The sequence below is a fragment of the Pristiophorus japonicus genome, chromosome 9 (assembly GCF_044704955.1).
Source record: "Pristiophorus japonicus isolate sPriJap1 chromosome 9, sPriJap1.hap1, whole genome shotgun sequence".
Taxonomy (NCBI): Eukaryota; Metazoa; Chordata; class Chondrichthyes; family Pristiophoridae; genus Pristiophorus; species Pristiophorus japonicus.
In genome coordinates, this window is record NC_091985.1 from 210,879,880 (window position 1) to 210,904,650 (window position 24,771).

A 24,771-nucleotide genomic window follows, 5' to 3' on the forward strand; every position below is an offset into this window, starting at 1 on the left:
AGGATGGCAGGACTGACATATGAGGAGAGACTGGATTGACTGGGCCTGTATTCACTGGAGTTTAGAAGGATGAGAGGGGATCTCATAGAAACATCTAAAATTCTGACGGGACTGGACAGGTTAGATGCAGGAAGAATGTTCCCGATGTTGGGAAAGTCCAGAACCAGGAGACACAGTCTAAGGATAAGGGTAAGCCATTTAGGACTGAGATGAAGAGAAACTTCTTCACTCAGAGAGTTGTTAATCTGTGGAATTCCCTACCGCAGAGAATTGTTAATGCCAGTTCATTGGATATATTCAAGAGGGAGTTAGATATGGCCCTTACGGCTAAAGTGATCAAGGGTATGGAGAGAAAGCAGGAAAGGGGTACTGAGGTGAATGATCAGCTATGATCTTATTGAATGTTCGAAAGACCGAATGGCCTACTCCTGCACCTAGTTTCTATGTTTCTATGTCCTCACCTGAAGCCTCACATGTGCATTTTCCAGCAGGGTCACTGGAGCCTCCTCCCAATGGGTAAAGGTAACACCCAGTGTGACTGAATCATAGGAACAGGAGGGGCCCAGGTTTAATCCTGTCTGCATATCCTCCCCTTCTAATCCCCTGTAACAGCTGTTTACAAAAGTCATCACTGTGTAGGAACAGAGGAACAGAAAAAGGCCATTCAGCCCCTTGAGCCTGTTGTGCCATTCAGTTAGATCGTGGCTGATCAGTATTTTAACTCCATCTACCTGCCTTGGTTCCATCGCCCTTAATACCCTTGCCGAAGAATAATTTATCAATCTCAGTTTTGGAATTTTCAATTAGCTCCAGCCTCAATTTTATGGGGAACAGAGTTCCGGATTTCCACTACGCTGTAAGAGCATAAGAAATAGGAGCAAGAGTAGATCGTACGGCCCCTCTCGCCTGCCGCGCCATTCAATAAGATCAAGGTTGATCTTGTACTTCAACTCCACTTTCCCCGTATCCCTGGATTCCTTCAGTGTCCAAACATCTATCGATCTCGGCCCTGAATACACTCAATGACTGAGCATCCACAGCTCTTTGGGGCAGAGAATTCCAAAGATTCACAACCCTTTGAGTGAAGACATTTCTCCACATCTCAGTCCTAAATGGCCGTCCGTTATCCTGAGACTATGACCCCTAGTTCTAGACTCTCCAGACAAGAGGAACAGCCAATCAGCATTTGTGTGAGGAAGTGCTTCCTGACATTAGTCCTGAATGGCCGAGCTCTGATTTTAAGGTTGTGTCCCCTTGTTGTGGACTCCCTCACCAGAGGAAATAGTTTCTCTCCATCCACCCCATCAACTCCTTTAATCATCTTAAACACCTCAATTACATCACCCCTTAATCTTCTATATTTCTCATAATTTACAAACTTCATCACTAAGTACAGGATCATAGAATCACAGAAGTTTACAGCACTGAGAGGCCATTCAGCCCATCGTGTCCGTGCTGGCCGACAAAGAACTATCCAGCCAAATCCCACTTTTCAGCTCTTGGTCCGTGGCCTTGTAGATCACGACACTTCAAATGCACATCCAAGTTCGTTTTAAATGCTACAAGGGTTTCTGCCTCTACCACCCTTTCAGGCAGTGGTCTCCAGACACCTACCACCTCTGGGTGAAGAGATCTCCCCTCTAAACCTCCTACCACTTTATAATCTACGCCCCCCTGGTTGTTGACCCTCTGCTGAGGGAAATAGGTCCTTCCTATCCACTCTATCTAGGCCCCTCATAATTTTATACACCTCAATTAGGTCTCCCCTCAGCCTCCTCTATTCCATAAAAAAACCCCAGCCTATCCCATCTTTCCTCATAGCTAAATTCTCCAGTCCAGGTAACATCCTCCTAAATCTCCTCTGTACCCTCTCTAGTGCAATGACATCTTTCTTATAATGTGGTGACCAGAACTGCACACAGTACTCTCGCTGTGACCCAAGTAAGTGTTTTATACAGTTCAAGCATAACCTCCCTACTCTTGTATTCTGTGCCGCGGCTAATAAAGGCAAGTATTCTGCATGCCTTCTTAACCACCTTATCTACTTCCTGCGACCTTCAGAAATCTGTGGACATGCCCTCTAAGGTCCCTTTGTTCTTTTACACCTCATTGTCCTACGATTTATTGTGTATTCCCTTGCCTTGTTAGCCCTCCACAAATGCATTACCTCACACTTTTCCGGATTGAGTTCCATTTGCCACTGTTCTGTCCACCTGACCAGTCCATTGATATCTTCCTGCAGTCTATAGCTTTCTTTTTCACTATCAACCACACAGTCAACTTTTGTATCATCTTCCTTGCATTGAAGTATATACTATTTAGCATTGCCAAACCATGGAAGAGAGCGGCTGGGATACATTTCTGACACAGCTCAAGATTAACCCGCATGGCGACTTTGTTGTCGGTGATGATAGACGAGAAAGACCAAAGTGCCGTTTGGCCCCCTCAGTGTGGCCCTGAAGGACTGTGTCCAGGCTGAAGTTCTGTTCCCACCGTACAATCCTCCCCCCAGATTGTCCTCTCTGAGTTCGCCAGGTGATGCTAAACACTCAGGTGGGAAAGACAAAAATCCACAGCAATGTGTGAAAAGCAAAGCTGATTTATTTCCCATTCATCCAGAATATTAAACTCCAGCCCAGTTATAGGAGTCATCAGCAGAAAAATAAACCAACTGTCAGAATTAACATGGTTCAGTCCGGGATGTGATTAACAGTAGCAAGAACAGCAGAATCCCACCTCTGCAGTCACTTGTGAACTCGCTGGTGTTTCAGCAGGATCGAAGACTGAGTGAATCCCTTCCCACACTCTGAGCAGGTGAACGGCCTCTCCCCAGTGTGAATGCGCTGGTGTTCAGTGAGGAAGGATGACCGAGTGAATCCCTTCCCACACTCTGAGCAGGTGAACAGTCTCTCCCCAGTGTGAGTGCGCTGGTGTCTCAGAAGGTCGGATGACTGAACGAATCCCTTCCCACACTCGGAGCAGGTGAACAGCCTCTCTGCAGTGTGAACTCGCTGATGTCTCAGAAGGTCGGATGACCGAATGAATCCCTTCCCACACACGGAGCACCTGAACGGTCTCTCCCCAGTGTGAACACGTTGATGGCAGCTCAGTTCCGCTGAATTTTTATAGCACTTCCTGCAGTCCGGGCATTTAAAAGGTCTCTCGTCAGTGTGAATACGCTGGTGTCTCAGAAGGTTGGATGACTGAGTGAATCCCATCCCACAATCAGAGCAGGTGAAGGGCCTCTCCATGGTGTGCACTCGGTGTTTCAGCAGGTCAGATGACCGAGTGAATCCCTTCCCACACTCCGAGCAGGTGAACGGTCTCTCCCCAGTGTGAACTCGTTGGTGTCTCAGCAGGTTGCATGAATCAGTGAATCCCTTCCCACACTCAGAGCAGGTGAACGGCCTCTCCCCAGTGTGAACTCGCTGGTGTCTCAGCAGGCTACCTGACCGACTGAATCCTTTCCCACACACAGAGCAGGTGAACGGCCTCTCCCCAGTGTGAGTGCGCTGGTGTATAGCGAGTTTAGATGATCGACTGAACCCAGTCCCGCAGTGAGAGCACCTGAATGGGCTCTCCCCGGTGTGAACACGTTGATGGTACGTCAGTTCCCCGGAATGTTTATAGCTCTTCCCACAGTCCGGGCACTTAAAAAGTCTCTCGTCAGTGTGAACTCGCTGGTGTATCAGAAGGTGGGATGAACGAGCGAATCCCTTCCCACACTCGGAGCAGGTGAACGGCCTCTCCCCGGTGTGACTGCGCTTGTGTCTCAATAGGCCAGAGATTTGGCTGAAGCCTTGTCCACACACAGAACACGTGTACACTTTCTCCCCACTGTCATATTGAGAGGCCGATGATATTCGGGTCCCGATGAATCGAGTGACGCTGTCAGATCTTGATGCGGTCTGCGATTTGAGTTTCCCGTCTGCAAATCCTCCCCTTCTAATACCCTGTAAAATTAATTTAAAACAGGAAAAAGGGAGTGTGAGAGAGAAAACAGAGGCAGATTAGTAATTTGAACTTAATGAGCCTGCTAATTTGTGGGGCTGGCACTAGAACAAAGTGACCATGAAAGCGACCGAATTGTCGTAAAAACCCAACTGGTTCACTAATGTCTGATTCTGGCTGGGTTCAGTTCTACACTCACTGGTTCTCCTCCCCTGAAGGTGCTGACTCTGGCTGGGTTCAGTTCTACACTCACCAGTTTCTCTCCAATATGTGACCCATGTGCCCAATGTCCACGTGTGAACCTCGACAGTGAGTGTCGACAAGCTATTCCCCTGTCCTCACCTGAGGCCTCACAGGTGCATTTTCCAGCAGGGTCACTGGAGCCTCCTCCCAATGGCTCAGTGGGTAAAGGCACCGACCAGTGTGACTGAGTCACATTAACAGGAGGGGCCCAGGTTTAATCCCCTCGGCGTATCCTCTCCTTCTAAACCCCTGTAAAAGCTGTTTACAAAAGTCGTCACTGTAAGTAGGAACATAGAAACAGGAATAGGCCATTCGGCCCCTTGAGCCTGATCAATTGGCCCCCAGCCTCAGTTATATGGGAAACATCGAGTTCTGCATTTCCATTACCCTTTAAGAACACAAGAAATTGGAGCAGGATTAGGCCCATTGGCCCCTCGAGCCTGCTCCACCATTCAGTAATATCATGGCTGATCTTCTACCTCAACTCCACTCTGGTTACCGACCCTTCTGACACTGAAAATTATTTCTCCTTATTAAGAGGGTTGGCGGGCTGGAGGAGATTACAGAGATAGGGAGGGGCAAGGCCTTGGAGGGTGTCATGTATGTAACCACAATGTAACACCACTGTATTACTGTATACACTCAACCTAGATGCACACCTTGACAAGGGGTGAACTTGTGGGAGACACTCCTTACCTGATCACACAGGTGTAAAAAGAGAGGTCCCACACAGGGTCATCATCTTTGGAGTCCTGCAAATAAAGAGAGCAGGTCACAAGAGTGACCTTGTCCCCAGAATGTGCCTCGTGTGGTTTCATGCTGGCGACAAGAAACGGGACTTCACGAGAATGGCCACCGGTAGCACAGAGGAACGGTACTGTGCTGGGGAAGACTGGGACGATTCTGTCGAGAGGCTTCAGCAAAGCTTCATTACGAAAGAATGGCTAGATGATGCAGCGGCTGACAAGCGAAGGGCTCATCTTTTGATCGGCTGCGGACCAAAGACTTTCATGCTCATGAAGGACTTACTAGCACCCGAAAAGCCGGCGGACAAAACCTTTGAAGAACTTACTGAATTGATCGGGGAGCACCTCAAACCGGCGAGTAGCATACATATAGCCTGACACAGATTCTACACCCACTGACGTCATGAAGGACAGAGCATACCGGACTTCGTAGCGGACCTCTGGCGTTTGGCCAGCCTCTAAGTTCACAGACGCCTGCACGGGGATTTGCTAAGGGATTTCTTTATCGAGGGCATCGGTCATGCGGGAATTTCCACAAATTAATTGAGACCAAGGATTTGACCTTAGAAGCGGCGGCGTTGATGGCTCAAACTTTCATGGCGGGGGAGGAAGACACGAAAATAATATACGCGCGCAACTCTGCCTCTAACGCGGTGATGGATCAGGGAGTCAACATCATCAATGTGACTCAGACAGGCAGGGGCAGTCCAACATTCCCCAGGCAGCAATAGACCCCAGAGTAGGACTGTAACAGACAATGGCAGGCTGAACGGACATTCACGCCATCACAGTGGACAATGTGGCTCGGGACGGGGCCATTGACACCCACTAATAGGGTACTTAAGAGCAGTCAAAGGGACAGTCAGCGAGGAATGCCTGGCCATAGTCCCTTTGTTCCCAACAATAGAAACTTTAACTCATGCTGGAGGTGTGGGGGAAAACACTCAGCTAGATCTTGCAGATTTCAACAGTTTGTCTGCAGGAACTGTAATCTCAGTGGCCATTTAGCTCAAATGTGCAGGAAGCCTGCAACCAGACTAATATATGAGGCGGATGGACCAGGAGAGGGTTCTTTGAGGCAGGATGACTTTTGGGGCGAATCGATGGATGCCGAAGCTTAGCGGGTCCATGTGGCGAATATTCACAGCTCATACACCAGAACGCCATCAATGATGATGAGCGTTTTATTAAACGGCATCCCTGTACGCATGGAGCTGGACACTGGGGCCAGCCTGTCACTCATGGGCGTTCAGCAATTTGAGAAGCTATGGCCACTTAAAGCCAACAGACCCAAATTAGCACATATAGACACAATTACGGACTTACACCAAAGAAATCATTCCGGTACTAGGCAGTGCAATGTTGGCTGTCACACCCAATGGGATAGTGAATCGGCTGCCACTCTGGATTGTCCCGGGCAATGGTCCAGCACTGTTGGGGAGGAGCTGGTTAGCCGAGATGAACTGGAAATGGGGGGATGTTCACGCAATGTCGTCTGTGGAGCGAAGTTCGTGCTCACAAGTCCTACAACAATTCGATTCACTATTCCAACCGGGCGTCGGGACTTTCAAAGGCACTAAGGTAGTGATACACATCACCCCAGACGCCAGGCCAGTGCACCACAAAGCCAGAGCGGTGCCATATGTGATGCGGGAAAAGATCGAGAGCGAATTGGACCGGTTGTTGAGAGAGGGCATCATCTCGCCTGTTGAATTCAGCGACTGGACGAGCCCCTTCATGCCCGTCCTAAAAGAGGATGGCTCTGTCAGGATCTGTGGAGACTACAAGGCCACCATCAATCTGGTGTCCCTACAAGATCAATACCCGCTCCCGACAGCAGAGGACCTCTTCGCCACGCTGGCAGGCTGCAAGCTGTTCACCAAGTTTGACCTCACTTCAGCCTATATGACCAAGGAACTGGCCGACGAATCTAAACTACTGACCACCATCACCACGCACAAGGGACTGTTCGTTTATAACAGGTGCCCGTTTGGCATTAGATCAACGGCCGCAATTTTTCAATGATTCATGGAAAGCCTGCTTAAATCCATTCCTGGAATGATCGTATTCCAGGACGACATCCTCATCACGGATCGAGACACCGAGGAACATCTCCACAACCTGGAGGAGGTGCTATGCCGACTGGACCGGGTAGGCCTGCGACTCAAGAAGTCTAAATGTCTGTTCTTAGCTCCTGAGGTTGAGTTTCTGGGCACGAGGGTTGCTGCAGATGGGATTCGGCCCACCGAATCCAAAACAGAGGCGATTCGACGAGCACCCAGGCCCTGCAACACATCGGAGTTGCGTTCATTCCTGGGACTCGAACTATTTCGGGAACTTTCTGTCGAACTTGAGCATGTTGTTGGAGCCGCTACACGTGCTCCTGCATAAAGGTTGCGATTGGTTTTGGGGGGACTGTCAGGAACGGGCTTTTGATCAGGCGCGAAACCTACTTTGTTCAAACAAGTTGTTGACCCTGTACGACCCCTGTAAAAAAATTGGTTCTGACATGTGATGCATCGTCCTATGGGGTTGGGTGCGTGTTGCAGCAGGGCAATGCTGAGGGTCAACTACAACCTGTGGCTTATGCCTCCAGGTCACTCTCTCAAGCAGAACGGGGATATGGGATGGTCGAGAAGGAAGCGCTTGCGTGTATCTATGGTGTAAAAAAAATGCATCAGTACCTCTTTGGTAGGAAGTTTGAATTAGAGACGGACCACAAGCCATTAACATCCCTATTGTCAGACAGCAAGGCCACCAATGCCAACACATCAGCTCGCATACAGCGATGGGCTCTCACGCTGGCTGCCTATGACTACTCCATCCGGCACTGGCCCAGCACTGAAAATTGCACTGACGCGCTCAGCAGGCTTCCACTGGCCACCACTGAGGGAACAGCGGAGCAAAGTGCCGAGATGGTCATGGCTGTCGATGCCTTTGACAGCGCAGGCTCCCCCATCACAGCCTGCCAGATCAAAATCTGGACGAACAGAGATCCCCTCCTATCCCTGATTAAGAAATGTGTCCTGACTGGGGATTGGGCGCCCGCACACGGAGCATGCCCTGAGGAGGTCAGACCGTTCCACAGACGGATGGATGAGCTCTCCATCCAAGCCGACTATGGGGCAGCCGGGTAGTTATGCCCCAGAAGGGCAGGGAGGCATTCATCAGGGAACTCCACAGCGAGCACCCAGGCATTGTGCTGATGAAGGCTATTGCCGGTCACACGTTTGGTGGCCTGGAACATTGTGTTCGCAGGCACACGTGTGCCCAGCCGGGCAATGCCCCCAGGGAGGCCCCGCCCAGCCCGTGGCCTTGGCCCACCAGGCCATGGTCAAGCATTCATGTTGACTATGCGGGCCCATTCATGGGTAAGATGTTCCTTATTGTGGTAGATGCGTATTTGAAATGGTTCGAGTGCATCATTCTGAATTCATGCATGTCATCCACCACTGTGGAAAGCCTATATGCGATCTTTGCAACCCATGGCTTGCCAGACATCCTGGTTAGTGATAACGGACCATGTTTCACAAGCTACGAATTCCGAGAGTTTATGTCGGGCAATGGCATCAACCACGTCAGGACTGCGCCGTTCAAGCCGGCCTCCAATGGCTAGGCGGAACGTGCGGTCCAAATCATTAAGCAAGGGTTGCTCAGGATTCAAGGACCCTCCCTACAATGCCGACTGTCGCGCCTCCTGCTGGCCTATAGATCCCGTCCGCACTCGCTCACGGGGGTCCCGTCCGCAGAGCTACTAATGAAACGGACACAAAACTCGGCTGTCCCTCATTCACCCAGTCCTGACCGACATAGTTGAGGGCAAGCGCAAGTCTCAAAATGAGTACCATGACTGTAATTCGAGGGGGGAGGTGTATAGAAATAAATGATCCTGTATTCGTCCTCAATCACGCCATGGGGCCCAAATGGCTTGAGGGCACTGTAATTGACAAAGAGAGGAATATGGTCATCGTGGTAAAACTCAACAATGGTCAGATATGCCGTAAGCATCTGGACCAAGTAAAAAAAAATGTTCAGCACCGACACGGAGGAACCTGAAGACCATGAGATGGATTTCACAACACCGCCAGTGAACGAGCAACAAGAGCAATCAGAAGAATGCACAGTCCCTGCGGTCAGCCCGGACAGGCCAGAATCACCACAGGTGACAGACACTCACGTGAGTGTCCAACAACCAGAGCCCCAACTGCAGCGCTCCACGAGGGAGCGTAGACCACCTGAAAGACTAGACCTATGATCCCGATATGACTTTGGGGGGGGGGGGGGGGGGGGCGGAGGTGATGTCATGTATGTAACCACAATGTAACACCACTGTATTACTGTATACATTAAACCTAGATGCACATCTTGACCACATGGGGTGAACTTGTGAGAGACACTCCTTACCTGATCACACAGGTATAAAAAGGGAGGTCCTACACAGGGTCATCGTCTTTGGAGTCCTGTAAATAAAGAGAGCAGATCACAGAGTGACCTTGTCCCAGAATGTGCCTCGTATGGTTTCATGCTGTAGAGTAAGGGCTTTACATTCTTTACACAGGGATTTGAACAAGAGGAGTATTTTAAAGGCTGAAGTCACCAGCCATCTCTCCCAGTGCAGAGTGACTCACTACGAATAGGAAGGATTTTTGTTTAACTACTAAAGATGCATAATGAGGGGGAAATCAATCTCTGTACCTTTAACTAACAGCAACATGGAAAGAGGGAAATGAATGACCTTTAAACACCTGGTCCACTTGGCACCGAAGTTTCTGAAATTCATAATAGGAACTCCAGGGAAACAAAATAGCTGTGTTGATAAAGGATGGAATCACTGCAATAGTGAGAGACAACATTGGCTCAAATGATCAGGATGTTGAAACAGTTTGGGTGGAGATAAGGAATAATAAGGGGAAAAAAGTCACTGGTGGCCGTAGTCTATAGGCCCCCTAACAGTAGCAACTCTGTTGGTCGGAGTATAAACCAATAGTGTGTGCTTGTAAAAAGGGAACAGCAATAACCATGGGTGATTATAACCTCCGTATTGATTGGACAAATCAAATTGGTCAGGGTAGCCTTAAGGAAGAGTTCATAGAGTGCATAAGGGACAGGTTCCTTGAGCAGTATGTAACAGAACCAACCAGGGGGCAGGCTATCTTAGATCTAGTCCTGTGTAATGAGACAGGATTAATAAACAATCTCCTAGTAAAGGATCCCCTTGGAATGAGTGACCATAGCATGGTTGAATTTCAAATTCAGATGGAGGGTGAGAAAGTTGGATCTCAAACCAGCGTAGGAAGCTTAAATAAAGGAGACTACAAAGGTATGAGGGCAGAGTTGCCTAAAGTGGACTGGGAAAATAGATTAAAGTGTCGGACGGTTGATGAACAGTGGTGTACATTTAAGGAGCTATTTCATAACTCTCAAGAAAAATATATTCCAGTGAGGAGGAAAGGGTTAAAAGGAAAAATAGCCATCCGTGGCTAACTAAAGAAATAAAGGATGGTATCCAATTAAAAACAAGGGCATGCAACGTGGCCAAAACTAATGGGAGGACAGAAGATTGGGAAGCTTTTAAAAACCAGCAAAGAATGACTAAAAAAATTATTAAGAAAGGGAAGATAGACTATGAAAGTAAACTAGCTCGAAATATAAAAACAGATAGCAAAACTAAGACAGTAATAAAAATAAACAGAACCAACCCCTAAACAATAACAAAAATTTTTTTTATACATTTTTAAAAATTATTTAAATCAAAAAAACAAATATTTATGAAAAGTAAGGGAAAATGAGATATACGGCAGAAAGGAAACAAACAAACCACTAAGAAATTAAAACATTAGACCCCGCCTAACAAAAAATCCCCACTCCAAACCATGGACATTCAACTAGGTGAGGCATCACATACTACATACTAACAAAGAGAAGGCGGACTCTACATTTTCACCTAACAAACAGGTAGGACAACAGACCACACAGAGAGAACACATCAGAAGGAGAAAGAAGAACCAGAAGACCAGACAAAGCAAACAATTGATACCTGATCATTGAGAGAAACAAAGGTTTAAATAGTTCTTTTCCCTCCTCACAGCCCTTCTCGTTTTGACTGACCTAGTGGAAGGTAAGGAGCTCTAAATTCTCCATAACCTCTCACTGTACGTTTTTCGATCGAAAACTCGCGTGACTCTTGAACCCCCACCACACTAACCCCCCCCACCCCCGCACCCGTTTGCTTTTCCTGGCCTCAGATGAAGCCCCAGTAAATGTGAAACGTTAGGTCTATAGACTACAATCAGCCACCTAGACGACGGATCGTGAAGTGAGTTTTATAAATCCTCCCCCAAAAAATCCCCCTGACCTTTTTCTCCCCCCTCCCTGGTGGATTTCTCTCTCACTCTATCCAGATTTCAGATCCACGGTGCTGTCTTTAAAAAAACCTCTCTCATTTTTCTCTGCTTCTAAAAAAATCTTTCCTGTACCAGCTCTAATTGTACTACTAACTAGAACTAAATAAGATAATTGTCTGCTGTGGTACCGTGATTTCTCTGTTCCCCCTTGTTGTCCCCCTGACCTCACCCACCACCAACCGATAATTATTGCCGTCGAACCGTAGTGTACACATACGAAAATAAATTGAAAAACAAGAAAAAAAATGCTTCCTAAATTCCCCCCCCCCCCCCCCCCCCACCTCCCCACGTGGTCAGTCAACACGGCACGGATCCTGATCAACCCACCAAAACCATTCACAATTTAAGGCCCATAATCCCCTTCCCCACCCTACAGCCCAATCATTCATAAAAAGAACCCTCACCTAAAAATAGTTACAACAATGTAATTTTTTTTATTATTAAATAATTAAATTAAAAATCCAAAAATAAAAATCAGTCCACCAAAGTACAAAACTAAATCTCCACAAAGAACGTAACAACGACTTAAAATCAACCCCCTAAAAAACCCAGAGACTGATCCCTTCCCCGGGAACAACAGGACCTCTGCTCCAACCCGCCTCCCTCCCGAGCCACACAGAAATCCAGCCGAGGCTGATCATCAGCACTAGGCCCAAACACACAAACCACCGATTGACCCAAGACACCATCCCACCAATCACAACAATTAACCCCAGCCACCAACGCTCCCCCACCACTGCCCAAAACACGGTAACATCCCCCCTCCACTCTCAAAACATGGTAACACCACCCCCCTGTGAATATTTAAAAATGTATAGAGACATTTAAGTTGAGAACGTGGGAATTGTATAGGGACAGTGTAAGCTAACAAAGAATTCATGGAGGAATAGCCATGACATCTCAGACTCGAGACTGCAAAATGTTACAACACTAACACATTTTGAAACAAAACCCACAGCTTGCAAAACAAACCTCAAGGTCGTACTAACTCACATTGCTAACCTGAAACATTAACAGTAAGAGAATAATGGGCCTGTGTAAAATCAGACCATTCTTAGATCGGCTTATGAGTGGACAAAGGGAAAGAGGGATCAAAGAGGATAGGCTGAACTAGGATGTCACTCATATTGTATCTTGTTATCTTTTTCCGAAAATGTATAACCGTCGTGCCTTTACAATGTAACATCACTTTGTCCGTAGGAAGTGAGTGCGATCTATCAGAGTTGCATTCCTTCTGTCTGATAAAGTCCCCGATCGGGATTTGCTTTTGAAATAAATGCTCGCTTTGTTTAAAGCAGAATCGGTATTTGACTCAGTGATTTCGCTGTACCAGATTGAGGGAAAAGAATCCACATTTACACCCCCACTGCCCAAAACACGGTAACCCCACCCCTCACTGCCGAAAACATGGTAACAACACCCCCCCCACCTCCGCCACTGCCCAAAACACGGTAACACCCACCCCTAAAAACTTAAGCACAACCCAAACAACCGATGAATGAAAACCAAGCCCTAAAACCCAACCCTGAACTGAACTTTGTACTGGTCCCACCTCTGGGGGTGGTGAGACCAGTACAAACCGGACGATCTGCACCTGGGCAGGACCGGAACCAATATCCTAGGGGGAGTGTTTGGTAGTGCTGTTGGGGAGGAGTTAAACTAATATGGCAGGGGGATGGGAACCTATGCAGGGAGACAGAGGGAAATAAAAAGGAGGCAGAAGCAAAATATAGAAAGGAGAAAAGTAAAAGTGGAGGGCAGAGAAACCCAAGGCAAAAAACAAAAAGGGCTACATTACAGCAAAATTCTAAAGGGGCAAAGTGTGTTAAAAAAACAAGCCTGAAGGCTCTGTGCCTCAATGCGAGGAGTTTCGGAATAAGGTGGATGAATTAACTGCACAGATAGCAGTTAACGGATACGATGTGATTGGCATCATGGAGACATGGCCCGAGGCAGGTGGACCAAGGCTGGGAACTCAACATCCAAGGGTATTCAGCATTGAGGAAGGATAGACAGAAAGGAAAAGGAGGCGGGATGGCGTTGCTGGTTAAAGATGAAATCAATGCAATTGTAAGGAAGGACATTAGCCTGGATGATGTGGAAACGGTATGGGTGGAGCTGCGGAATTCCAAAGGGCAGAAAACGCTAGTGGGAGTTGTGTACAGACCACCAAATAGTAGTAGTGAGGTTGGGGACAGCATCAAACAAGAAATAAGGGAGGTGTGCAATAAAGGTACAGCAGTAATCATGGGCGACTTTAATCTACACATTGATTGGGCTAACCTAACTGGTAGCAATGAGGTGGAGGAGGATTTCCTGGAGTGTATTAGGGATGGTTTTCTAGACCAATATGTCGAGGACCAACCAGGGAGCTGGCCATCCTAGACTGGGTATTGTGTAATGAGAAGGGACTAATTAGCAATCTTGTTGTGCGAGGCCCCTTGGGAAAAAGTGACCATAATATGGTGGAATTCCTTATTAAGATGGAGAGTGACAAAGTTAATTCGGAAACTAGGGTCCTGAACTTAAGGAAATGTAACTTCAACGGTATGAGGTGTGACGTGGCTAGAATAGACTGGCAAACGATACTTAAAGGGTTGACGGTGAATAAGCAATGGCAAACATTTAAAGATTACATGGATAAACGTCAGCAAATGTACAACCCTGTCTGGAGTAAAAATAAAACTGGGAAGGTGGCTCAACCATGGCTAACAAAGGAAATTAAGGGTGGTGTTAAAGCCAAGGAAGAGACATATAAATTGGCTAGAAAAAGTAACAAACCTGAGGATTGGGAGAAATTTAGAATTCAATAGAGGAGGACTAAGGGTTTAATTAAGAGGGGGAAAATAGAGTACGAGAGGAAGCTTGCAGGGAACATAAAAACTGATTGCAAAAGCTTCGATAAATATGTGAAGAGAAAAAGATTAGTAAAGACAAATGTAGGTCCCTTCCAGTCGGATTCAGGTGAAATTATAATGGGGAACAAAGAAATGGCAGAACAATTAAACCAATACTTCGGTTCTGTCTTCACTAAGGAAGATACAAATAACCTTCCGAAGGTAGTAGGGGTCAGTGGGTCTAATGAGAAGGAGGAACTGAAGGATATCCTTATTAGGCGGGAAATTGTGTTAGGGAAATTGATGGGATTGAAGGCCGATAAATCCCCGGGGCCTGATAGTCTGCATCCCAGGGTGCTCAAGGAAGTGGCCCTAGAAATAGTGGATGCATTGGTGATCATTTTCCAACAGTCTATTGACTCTGGATCAGTTCCCATGGACTGGAGGGTAGCTAATGTAACACCACTTTTTAAAAAAGGATGGAGAGAGAAAACGGGTAATTATAGACCAGTTAGCCTGACATCAGTAGTGGGGAAAATGTTGGAATCGATCATTAAGGACAGGATCGGATCAAGTCAGCATGGATTTATGAAAGGGAAATCATGCTTGACGAATCTTCTGGAATTTTTTGAGGATATAACTAGCAGAGTGGACAAGGGAGAACCAGTGGATGTGGTGTATTTGGAATTTTCAGAAGGCTTTTGACAAGGTCCCGCACAAGAGATTGTTGTGCAAAATCAAAGCACATGGTATTGGGGGTAATATACTGACATGGATAAGGAACTGGTTGGCAGACAGGAAGCAGAGAGTCGGGATAAACGGATCTTTTTCAGAATGGCAGGCAGTGACTAGTGGAGAGCTGGGACCCCAGCTCTTTACAATATACATTAACGATTTGGATGAAGGAATAGAGTGTAATATCTCCAAGTTTGCAGATGACACTAAACTGGGTGGCGGTGTAAGCTGTGAGAAGGACACTAAGAGGCTGCAGGGTGACTTGGACAGGTTAGGTGAGTGGGCAAATGCATGACAGATGCAGTATAATGTGGATAAATGTGTAATTATCCATTTTGGGGGCAAAAACACAAAGGCAGCATATTATCTGAATGGCGGCAGACTAGAAAAAGGGGAGGTGCAACGAGACCTGGGTGTCATGGTTCATCAGTCACTGGAAGTGGGCACGCAGGTACAGCAGGCGGTAAAGAAGGCAAATGGTATGTTGGCCTTCATAGCTAGGGGATTTGAATATAGAAGCAAGAAGGTCTTGCTGCAGTTGTACAGGGCCTTAGTGAGGCCTCACCTGGAATATTGTGTTCAGTTTTTGTCTCCTAGTCTGAGGAAGGACGTTTTTGCTACTGAGGGAGTGCAGCGAAGGTTCACCAGACTGATTCCAGGGATGAGGAGAGACTGGATCAACTGGGCCTTTATTCACTGGAGTTTAGAATGATGAGAGGGGATCTCATAGAAACATATAAGATTCTGACAGGACTGGACAGGTTAGATGCAGGAAGAATGTTCCCGATGTTGGGGAAGTCCAGAACCAGGGGACATAGTCTTAGGATAAGGGGTAGGCCATTTAGGACTGAGATGAGGAGAAACTTCTTCACTCAGAGAGTTGTTAACCTGTGGAATTCCCTGCCGCAGAGAGTTGTTGATGCCAGTTCACTGGATATATTCAAGAGGGAGTTAGATATGGCTCTTACGGTTCAGGGGATCAAGGGGTATAGGGAGAAAGCAGGAAAGGGGTACTGAAGGAATGATCAGCCATAATCTTATTGAATGTCGGTGCAGGCTCGAAGGGCCGAATGGCCTACTCCTGCACCTATTTTTCTATGTTTCTATGTTTCTAAAACAGATCCCTACCCGGAAACATATTAACCAAATCGGAGCCCCAATACCAAACCCTAACCCAGAACCAAACAGCCAACCAACCCTAATCTAAAACATAACCCCACAAGGATTAGTCAAGACCCAAACACCACAAAACCTAAGCCGTCAGAGCCCAAGACCAAACCCAACACAGACCTAAAACCTAAAGATACTAAATTGCATCAGTGTCTAGAACGAAACACATATGCACAGCAAGGTAGGAATAATAAAATAAAAAATCTTAACTTAGAAATGAGAGACAAAACACCAATCCCTAAAAAATCCAAGAATAAACCGCCCTCCCCCCCACCGACACACAAACAATTCCAAAGGAACAACATGCCCCAGGGTCCAGAACGACACAGAGGCACAGGGATTATAACATAGAACACCAGAACATAAGGAACAAGAGATAACCCAAATAAAGGAAGTGATAAGACTAAGAACAAGAAAGATCGAGTAGCATAATTTCTAAAAAAACAGCTAAACCAATTTACAGGGGACAGTAAGGAATACAAAACTCCAAGGGGACATTACCCCTCTGTCCATAACACCAAAAATCTAAAGGACAAGCCAATGGACAAGGGCAAGAATGGCTGAGTAGTAAACTTCGAAAAGCGTGAGCTAATTAAAAGTAACAGTAAGGAATACAAAATTCCAAAGGGGTATTACCCCCCTGTCCGAAACACCAAAAGCCGGGCGATGTTACGGAGGTGGTTTTAGTTATGCTAGAGAGGGAGAGAGATATGGACAGAGGGAAAGACAGAGGGAGACAGACATAGAGACAGAGACAGCAAGACAGATGGAGTGAGTGACAGAGAGAGAGAGAGAGCGACAGTGGGAGACTAGAGACAGACAGAGAGATAGATGTAGGGAGACAGAAGGAGAGAGACAGCGGGAGACGAGAGAGACAGAGAGATAGATGTAGGAGAGAGATAGTGTGAGAGACAGCGAGGGAGAGGGGGAGCTCGACCAAGGGAGACAGTGAGATCAAAATAGAGGAAAAGAGACAGATGGAGATACACTGGGAGAGAGAGAGAGTGACTGACCGAGAGAGGCAGACAGACAGAGAGACAGACAGAGAGGGTGGGGGCGGGGACACAGCGAGACACTAAGTTGGGACCCATAGGATTGGGGGCAATATATTACACGGATTGACGGTCATTTTCAGGTTGTCAGGCTGTAACCAGTGGGGTACCGCAAGGATGGATGCTTGGGCCTCAGCTATTCACAATCTGTATCAATAACTTAGATGAGGGGGCCGAGTGTGCTGTATCCAAGTTGACTGATGATACAAAGCTCGGTGGGAAAGTAATGTGTGAGGTTAATGCAAAGAGGCTGCAAAGGGACACAGACAGGTTAAAGTAGTGGCCAAGAACATGGCAGATGGAATGTAATGTGGAGAAATGTGAAGTTACCCACTTTGGTCAGCAAAATAGAAAAGCAGAGTATTTTTTAAATGGAGAGAGATTGGGAAATGTTGGTGTTCAGAGGGACCTGGGTGTCCTTGTACAAGAATCACAAAGTTAACATGCAGGTACAGCAAGCAATTAGGAAAGCAAATGGTATATTGGCCTTTACTACAAGAGGATTTGAGTACAAGAATAAAGATGTCCTACTGCAATTATATAGGGCCCTGGTGAGACCACACCTGGAGTATTGTGGACAGACTGTCTGGGGAGTCTAGAACTAGGACTCAGTCTCAGAATAAGGGGTCAGCCATTTAGGACTGAGATGAGGAGAAATTTCTTCACTCAAAGGATTGTGGCTCTTTGGAATGCTCTACCCCAGGGGGTCTTATGCTTTTATGTTCAAATGACTGGCAGAGAGTGGGGCAGAGACTGGGAGCGATACAGTTGAAGTAAGCGAGACAGAGAGAGAGGGAGACAGAGAGAGAGAGGGAGAATGAGGGAGACAGTGAGATCAAAATCAAAGAAAAGAGACAGATGGAGATACACTGGGAGAGGGAGCGAGACAGGGAGAGAAAGCAAGACACATTGTAGAGGAAACTGTTTGATCTCTTTGTTTCGCCGTACACTGTCCCATCAAACACTCCCAGTGCAGGTACAGTACAGATTAGATACAGATTTAAGCTCCCTCTACATTGTCGCTTCCAAGACTCCCGGGGGCAGATGCAGCCTGGGATAGATACAGATTTAAGCTCCCTCTACACTGTCCCATCAAACACTTCCAGGGCATGTACAGCAGAGGTTAGTCTCTGGGGCAGAGAATTCCACAGATTTACAACCCTCAGAGAAGAAATTTCTCCTCATCTCAGTTTTAAATGAGCGGCCCCTTATTTTCAGACTATGTCCCCGAGTTTTAGTTTCCCCCCCCATGAGTGGAAATAATCTCTCGGCATCCACCTTGTCGAGTTCCCTCATTATCTTATAAGTTTCAATAAGATCACCTCTCATTCTTCTGAACTCCAACGTGTATAGGCCCAACCTACTCAACCTATTCTCATGAGTCAACTCCCTCATCTCCAGAATCAACCTAGTGAACCTTCTCTGAACAGCCTCCAATGCAAGTATTTCCTTCCTTAGTTACAGAGACCAAAACATGTGAAGGTTAAAATCACCCATGATTATTGTCATTCCTTTTTTACAAGTCTCCATTATTTCTTGATTTATGCTCCATCCAATCATGTAGCTACTATTAGGGGGCCTACAGACTACGCCCACCAGCAACTTTTTCCCTTTATTATTCCTTATCACTACCCAAACTAATTCAACCTCTTGATACTCTGAGCCAATATCGTTTCTCACGAACGCACTGATCCCATCCTTTATTAACAATGCTACTCCACCTCCTTTTCCTTTCTGTCTGTCCTTCCGAATTGTCAAATACCCCTGAATATTGTGTTCCCAGTCCTGGTCACCTTGCAACCACGTCTCTGTAATGGCGATCAGATCATACCCATTTGTATCTATTTGTGCCGTCAACTCATCTATTTTGTTACGAATGCTACGTGAATTTAGACAAAGAGCTTTTAAATTTGTTTTTTTTACCCTTTTTCCTGCTTGTTTCCTCTGTCCTTCAAACTCACTTTCTACATGTTTGATGGAACTTTACTCTGAATCTAACCTGTGCTGTATCTACCCTGGGAGTGTTTGATGGAACAGTGTAGAGGGAGCTTTACAAAATCTAGGCTGACACTCCAGCGCAGTGCTGAGGGAATGCCATTCTGTTAGAGGTGTCGTCTTTTAGATGAGACGTTAAACTGAGAGGTCGTGTCTGCTCTCTCAGGTGGATGTAAAAGATCCCGAGCTTGTTACTACAGTTGTACAGGGCCTTGGTGAGGCCACACCTGGAGTATTGTGTACAGTTTTGATCTCCTAACTTGAGGAAGGACATTCTTGCTATTGAGGGAGTGCAGCGAAGGTTCACCAGACTGATTCCCGGGATGGCAGGACTGACATATCAAGAAAGACTGGATAAACTGGGCTTGTATTCACTGGAGTTCAGAAGAATGAGAGGGGATCTCATAGAAACGTTTAAAATTCTGACGGGTTTAGACAGGTTAGATGCAGGAAGAATGTTCCCAATGTTGGGGAAGTCCAGAACCAGGGGTCACAGTCCAAGGATAAGGGATAAGCCATTTAGGACCGAGATGAGGAGAAACCTCTTCACCCAGAGAGTGGTGAACCTGTGGAATTCTCTACCACAGAAAGTTGTTGAGGCCAATTCACTAAATATATTCAAAAAGGAGTTAGATGAAGTCCTTACTACTAGGGGGATCAAGGGGTATGGCGAGAAAGCAGGAATGGGGTACTGAAGCTGCATGTTCAGCCATGAACTCATTGAATGGCGGTGCAGGCTCAAATGGCCTACTCCTGCACCTATTTTCTATGTTTTGGTTTCCTTACCTAAGGAAGGATATACTTGCCATAGAGGAAGTGCAACAAAGGTTCACCAGATGGATTCCTGGGATGGGGGTGGATTGTCCTACACACTCAAGAGTTTAGAAAATGAGAGGTGATCTCCTTGAAACGTGTAAAATTCTCATAGGGCTTGACAGGGTAGATGCAGAGAGCATGTTCCCCCTGGCTGTGGCATCTAGAACCAGGGGTCACAGTCTCAGAATAAGGGGTTGGCCATTTAGGACTGAGAAGAGGCAAAATTTCTTTACTCAGAGGGTGGTGATTCTTTGGAATTCTCTACCCCAGAGGGCTGTGGAGGCTCAATCTTTGAGTATATTCAAGACAGAGATGGATAGATTTTCAGATAATAAGGGAATCAAGGGATATGGGGATTGGATGTGAAATTGGAGTTGAAGTAGAAGATCAGCCATGATCTCATTGAATGGCAGAGCAGGCTCGAGGGACCGAATGGCCTTCCTGCCCCTATTTCTTATGTTTCCTTGCCCAATCTTTTGGTCATCTGTCCCAACATCTCCTGGGCTTCAGGATCCCAGTGACCAGCAGAGAAAGAACTTAGAATCATAGAATGGTTACAACACAAAAGACCATTCGGCCCATCAAGCCCATGTGGGCTCTCAGCTAGTCCCTCTCCCCTGCCTACAAACTTTATCTCTTCAGATATTTATCCAACTCCTTTTGAAAGAAAAGATTGAGTCTGCCTCCACCACCTTTTCAGGCCGTGCATTCCAGATCTTAACCACTCGCCGCATAAAAAAAGTTTCTGTGTCGCCTTTGGTCCTTTTGCCATCACCTTAACTCTGTCCTCTGGTTCTCGACCTTTCAACCAATGGGAACAGTGTCTCTCTATATACTGTGTCCAGATCGCTCATGATTTTGAACATCTCTATCAAATCTCTCAATCGTCTCCGCTCCAATGAGAACAAGTATTCACATAACTGAAGTCCCCCATCCATGGAGTCATTCTCATAAATCTTTTCTGCACCCTCTCTAAGGCCTTCACATCCTAAAGTGCGTTGCCCAGAATTGGACACAATACTCCAGTTGGGGCTGAACCAGTGTTTTATACAGGTTCATCATAATTTCCACACTTTTGTACTCTACCTCTATTTATGAAGCTCAGGATCCTGTCAGCCTTTTTAAACTGCTTTTTCCAGCTGCCCTGCCACCTTCAACAATTTTTGCATACATACCCCCAGGCCTCTCTGTTCATACAACCCCTTTAGGATTGTACCATTTAGTTTATATTTTCTCTCATTCTTTCTACCAAAATGTATCACTTCACACTTTTCTGGGTTAAATTTCCCCTGCCACATGTCCACCCATTTTACCAGCCCATCTATATCTTCCAGAAGTTTATCACTCTCCTCGTCACTGTTCACTATACTTCCAAGTTTTGTGTCATGTGCAAATTTTGAAATTGTGCCCCAAGTCATTAATATATATCAAGAAAAACAGTGGTCCTAGAACAGGACCCTGGCAAACACCACTGTATACCTTCCCCCAGTCCAAAAAACAACCATTCACCACTATTCTGTTTCCTGTCACTTAGACTATTTTGTATCCATGCTGCCACTGTCCTTTTTATTCCATGGGCTTCAACTTTGCTGGCAAGCCTTTTATGTGGAACTTTGTTGAACACCTTTTGGAAACCCGTGTACACCACATCAACCGCATTACCCTCATCACCCTCATCAACCCTCTCGGTTACCTCATCAAAAAACTCAAATTAAGTTGATTAATCACGATTTGCCTTCTAACAAATCTGTGCTGGTTTTCCTTAATTAATCCACACCTATCCAAGTGACTATATTAATTTTGTCTCTGATCGCTGTTTCTAAAAGCTTCCCCACTACTGAGGTTAATCTGACTGGCCTGGAGTTGCTGGGTTTAATTTTACACCTTTTTTGAACAATGGTGTAACATTTACAATTCTCCAGTCCTCTGGTACCACCCCCGTATCTATGGAGGTTTGGATTATGGCCAATATTTCTGCAATTTCCACCCTCAATTCCCTCGGCGTCCTAGGATGCATCCCATCCGCTCCTGGTGATTGATCTACTTTAAGTTCAGCCAGCCTTTTTAATACCTCTATCAATTTCTATCCATTCAAGTTTAAACCTGTAATGGAACAGTGGTCTGCCTTTAAAGAAGAAATAGTTGAGGTACAGTTGAGTGTATTCCACTCTCCACAACTTCCTCCTTCACTGTCTATGGCAGCATCCTCTTCCTTGGTGAAGACAGATGCAAAGTACTTATTTAGTACCTCAGCCATACCCTTTGCCTCCATGCATAGGTCTCCTTTTTGGTCCTTAATCAGCCCCACCCTTTTACTATTTATATGCCTGAAAAAGAACATAAGTAGGAGCAGGAGTAGGCCCAACACCCCCTCGAGCCTGCTCCGCCATTCAATATCATGGCTGATCATCGACCTCAACTCTACTTTCCTGCCTGATCTCCATATTCCTTGATTCCACTAGACTCCAAAAATCTATATCTCAGCTTTGAATATATTCAGAGATTCAGCATCCACAGCCCTCTGGGACCGCAAATTCCAAAGATTCACAACCCTCTGAGTGAAGGAATTCCTCCTCATCTCGGTCTTAAATGGCCTACCCCTTATCCTGAGACTGTGCCCCCTAGTTCCAGACACTCCAGCCGGGGGAAACAACCTCTCAGCATCCACCCAGTCAATACCCTTCAGAATTTTGAATGTTTCAATGAGATCACCTCTCATTCTTCTAAACTCCAGACTTTTGGATTACCTTTGATGTTGGTTGCCATTCTATTCTCATACCCTCTCTTTGCCCCTCTTATTTTCTTCTTCACTTCCCTTCTGATCTTTCTATAGCCTATTCTCAGATGTATTAGCAACCTCACATCTGTCATACATGCTCTTTTTCTGCTTGATCATGTTCTCTAGGTGTTTCGTCATCTGGGGAGCCTTGACTTTAGTTGCCCTACCTTTCCCACCAGTGGGAATGTACTCAACTGTACCTCAACTATTTCTTCTTTAAAGGCAGACCACTGTTTCATTACAGGTTTAAACTAGCTTGGCAGGAGGATGAGAACCTGAAAATAGATTCAGTAGGAGAGGAGTAAAGCTGTAGTTAGAAAGCAAAAATAAAGAAAGTGAGTTTGAAAGAGAGGAAACAAGCAGGAAAAAAGGGTAAAAAAACAAACTTAAAGGCACTTTGTCTAAATGCACCGTAATATTTGTAACAAAATAGATGAGTTGACGGCACAAATTGAGACAAATGGGTACGATCTGATAGCCATGACAGAGACGTGGTTGCAAGGTGACCAGGACTGGGAATTAAATATTCAGGGGTACTTGACAATCCGGAAGGATAGACAGACAGGAAAAGGAGGTGGGGTACCTCTATTGGTAAAGGATGGAATCACTGCAATAGTAAACGATATTGGCTCAAATGATAAGGGTGTTGAAACAGTTTTGGTGGAGATAAGGAATAATAAGGGGAAAAAGTCACTGGTGGGCATAGTCTATAGGTCCCTTAACAGTAGCAACTCTGTTGGTCGGAGCATAAACCAGGAAATAGTGGGGGTTTGTAAAAAGGGAACAGCAATAATCATGGGTGATTTTAACCTCAATATTGATTGGACAAATCAAATTGGTCAGGGTAGCCTTGAGGAGGAGTTCATACAGTGCATAAGGGACGTGTTCCTTGAACAGTATGTAATGGAACCAACCAGGGGGCAGGCTATCTTAGATCTGGTCCTATGTAATGAGACAGGATTAATAAACAATCTCCAAGTAAAGAATCCCCCTGGAATGAGTGATCATAACATGATTGAATTTCAAATTCAGAAGGAGGGTAAGAAAGTTGGATCTCTAACCAGCATACTAAACTTAAATAAAGGAGACTATGAAGGTATTTGGACTATGAAGCGCATTTGGAAAGCAGTGACAGGATCGGTCCAAGTCAACATGGATTTATGAAAGGGAAATCATGTTTGACAAATCTTCTGGAATTTTTTGAGGATGTAACTAATAGAGTGGACAAGGGAGAACCAGTGGATGTGGTGTATTTGGACTTTCAAAAGGCTTTTGACAAGGTCTCACACAAGAGATTGGTGTGCAAAATTAAAGCACATGGTATTGGGGGTAATGTACTGACGTGGATCGAGAACTGGTTGGAAAACAGGAAGCAGAGAGTCAGGATAAACGGGTCCTTTTCAGAATGGCAGGCAGTGACTAGTGGGGTTCAGTGCTGGGACCCCAGCTATTTACAATATACAATAATGATTTAGATGAAGGAATTGAGTGTAATATCTCCAAGTTTGCAGATGACACTAAACTGGGTGGCGGTGTGAGCTGTGAGGAGGATGCTAAGAGGCTGCAGAGTGACTTGGACAGGTTAGGGGAGTGGGCAAATGCATGGCAGATGCAGTATAATGTGGATAAATGTGAGGTTATCCACTTTGGGGGCAAAAACACGAGGGCAGAATATCATCTGAATGGCGGCAGATTTGGAAAAGGGGAGGTGCAACGAGACCTGGGTGTCATGGTACATCAGTCATTGAAAGTTGGCATGCAGGTACAGCAGGCGGTGAAGAAGGCAAATGGTATGTTGGACTTCATAGCTAGGGGTTTTGAGTATAGCAGCAGGGAGGTCTTACTGCAGTTGTACAGGGCCTTGGTGAGGCCTCACCTGGATTATTGTGTTCAGTTAAGATCTCCTAATCTGAGGAAGGACGTTCTTGCTATTGAGGGAGTGCAGCGAAGGTTCACCAGACTGATTCCCGGGATGGCAGGACTGACATATGAGGAGAGACTGGATCGACTAGGCCTGTATTCACTGGAGTTTAGAAGGATGAG

At 46.0% G+C, this 24,771-nt stretch overlaps 1 protein-coding gene across 5 annotated transcripts in view; it reads right to left on the reverse strand.

Moving 5' to 3' along the window:
- The window catches only part of LOC139273608 (zinc finger protein 850-like), a 560,896-nt gene that overhangs the window by 13,348 nt on the left and 522,777 nt on the right, over positions 1 to 24,771 (reverse strand). For 3 of the 5 annotated variants that reach the window (XR_011595237.1, XR_011595235.1, XR_011595238.1), the window contains 2 exons: positions 9,345 to 9,400; positions 3,869 to 3,953 (listed from right to left, as the gene is read on the reverse strand). Coding sequence is in view for 1 of the 5 variants with exons in the window: in XM_070890567.1 (XP_070746668.1) it covers positions 2,749 to 3,953 (1,205 nt within the window). In the remaining 4 variants the exon portion in view is untranslated. Of the gene's footprint in view, positions 1 to 2,748; positions 3,954 to 4,890; positions 4,947 to 9,344; positions 9,401 to 24,771 lie in introns of those variants that run through there. The other 2 variants (XR_011595236.1, XM_070890567.1) reach the window with 2 other exon arrangements.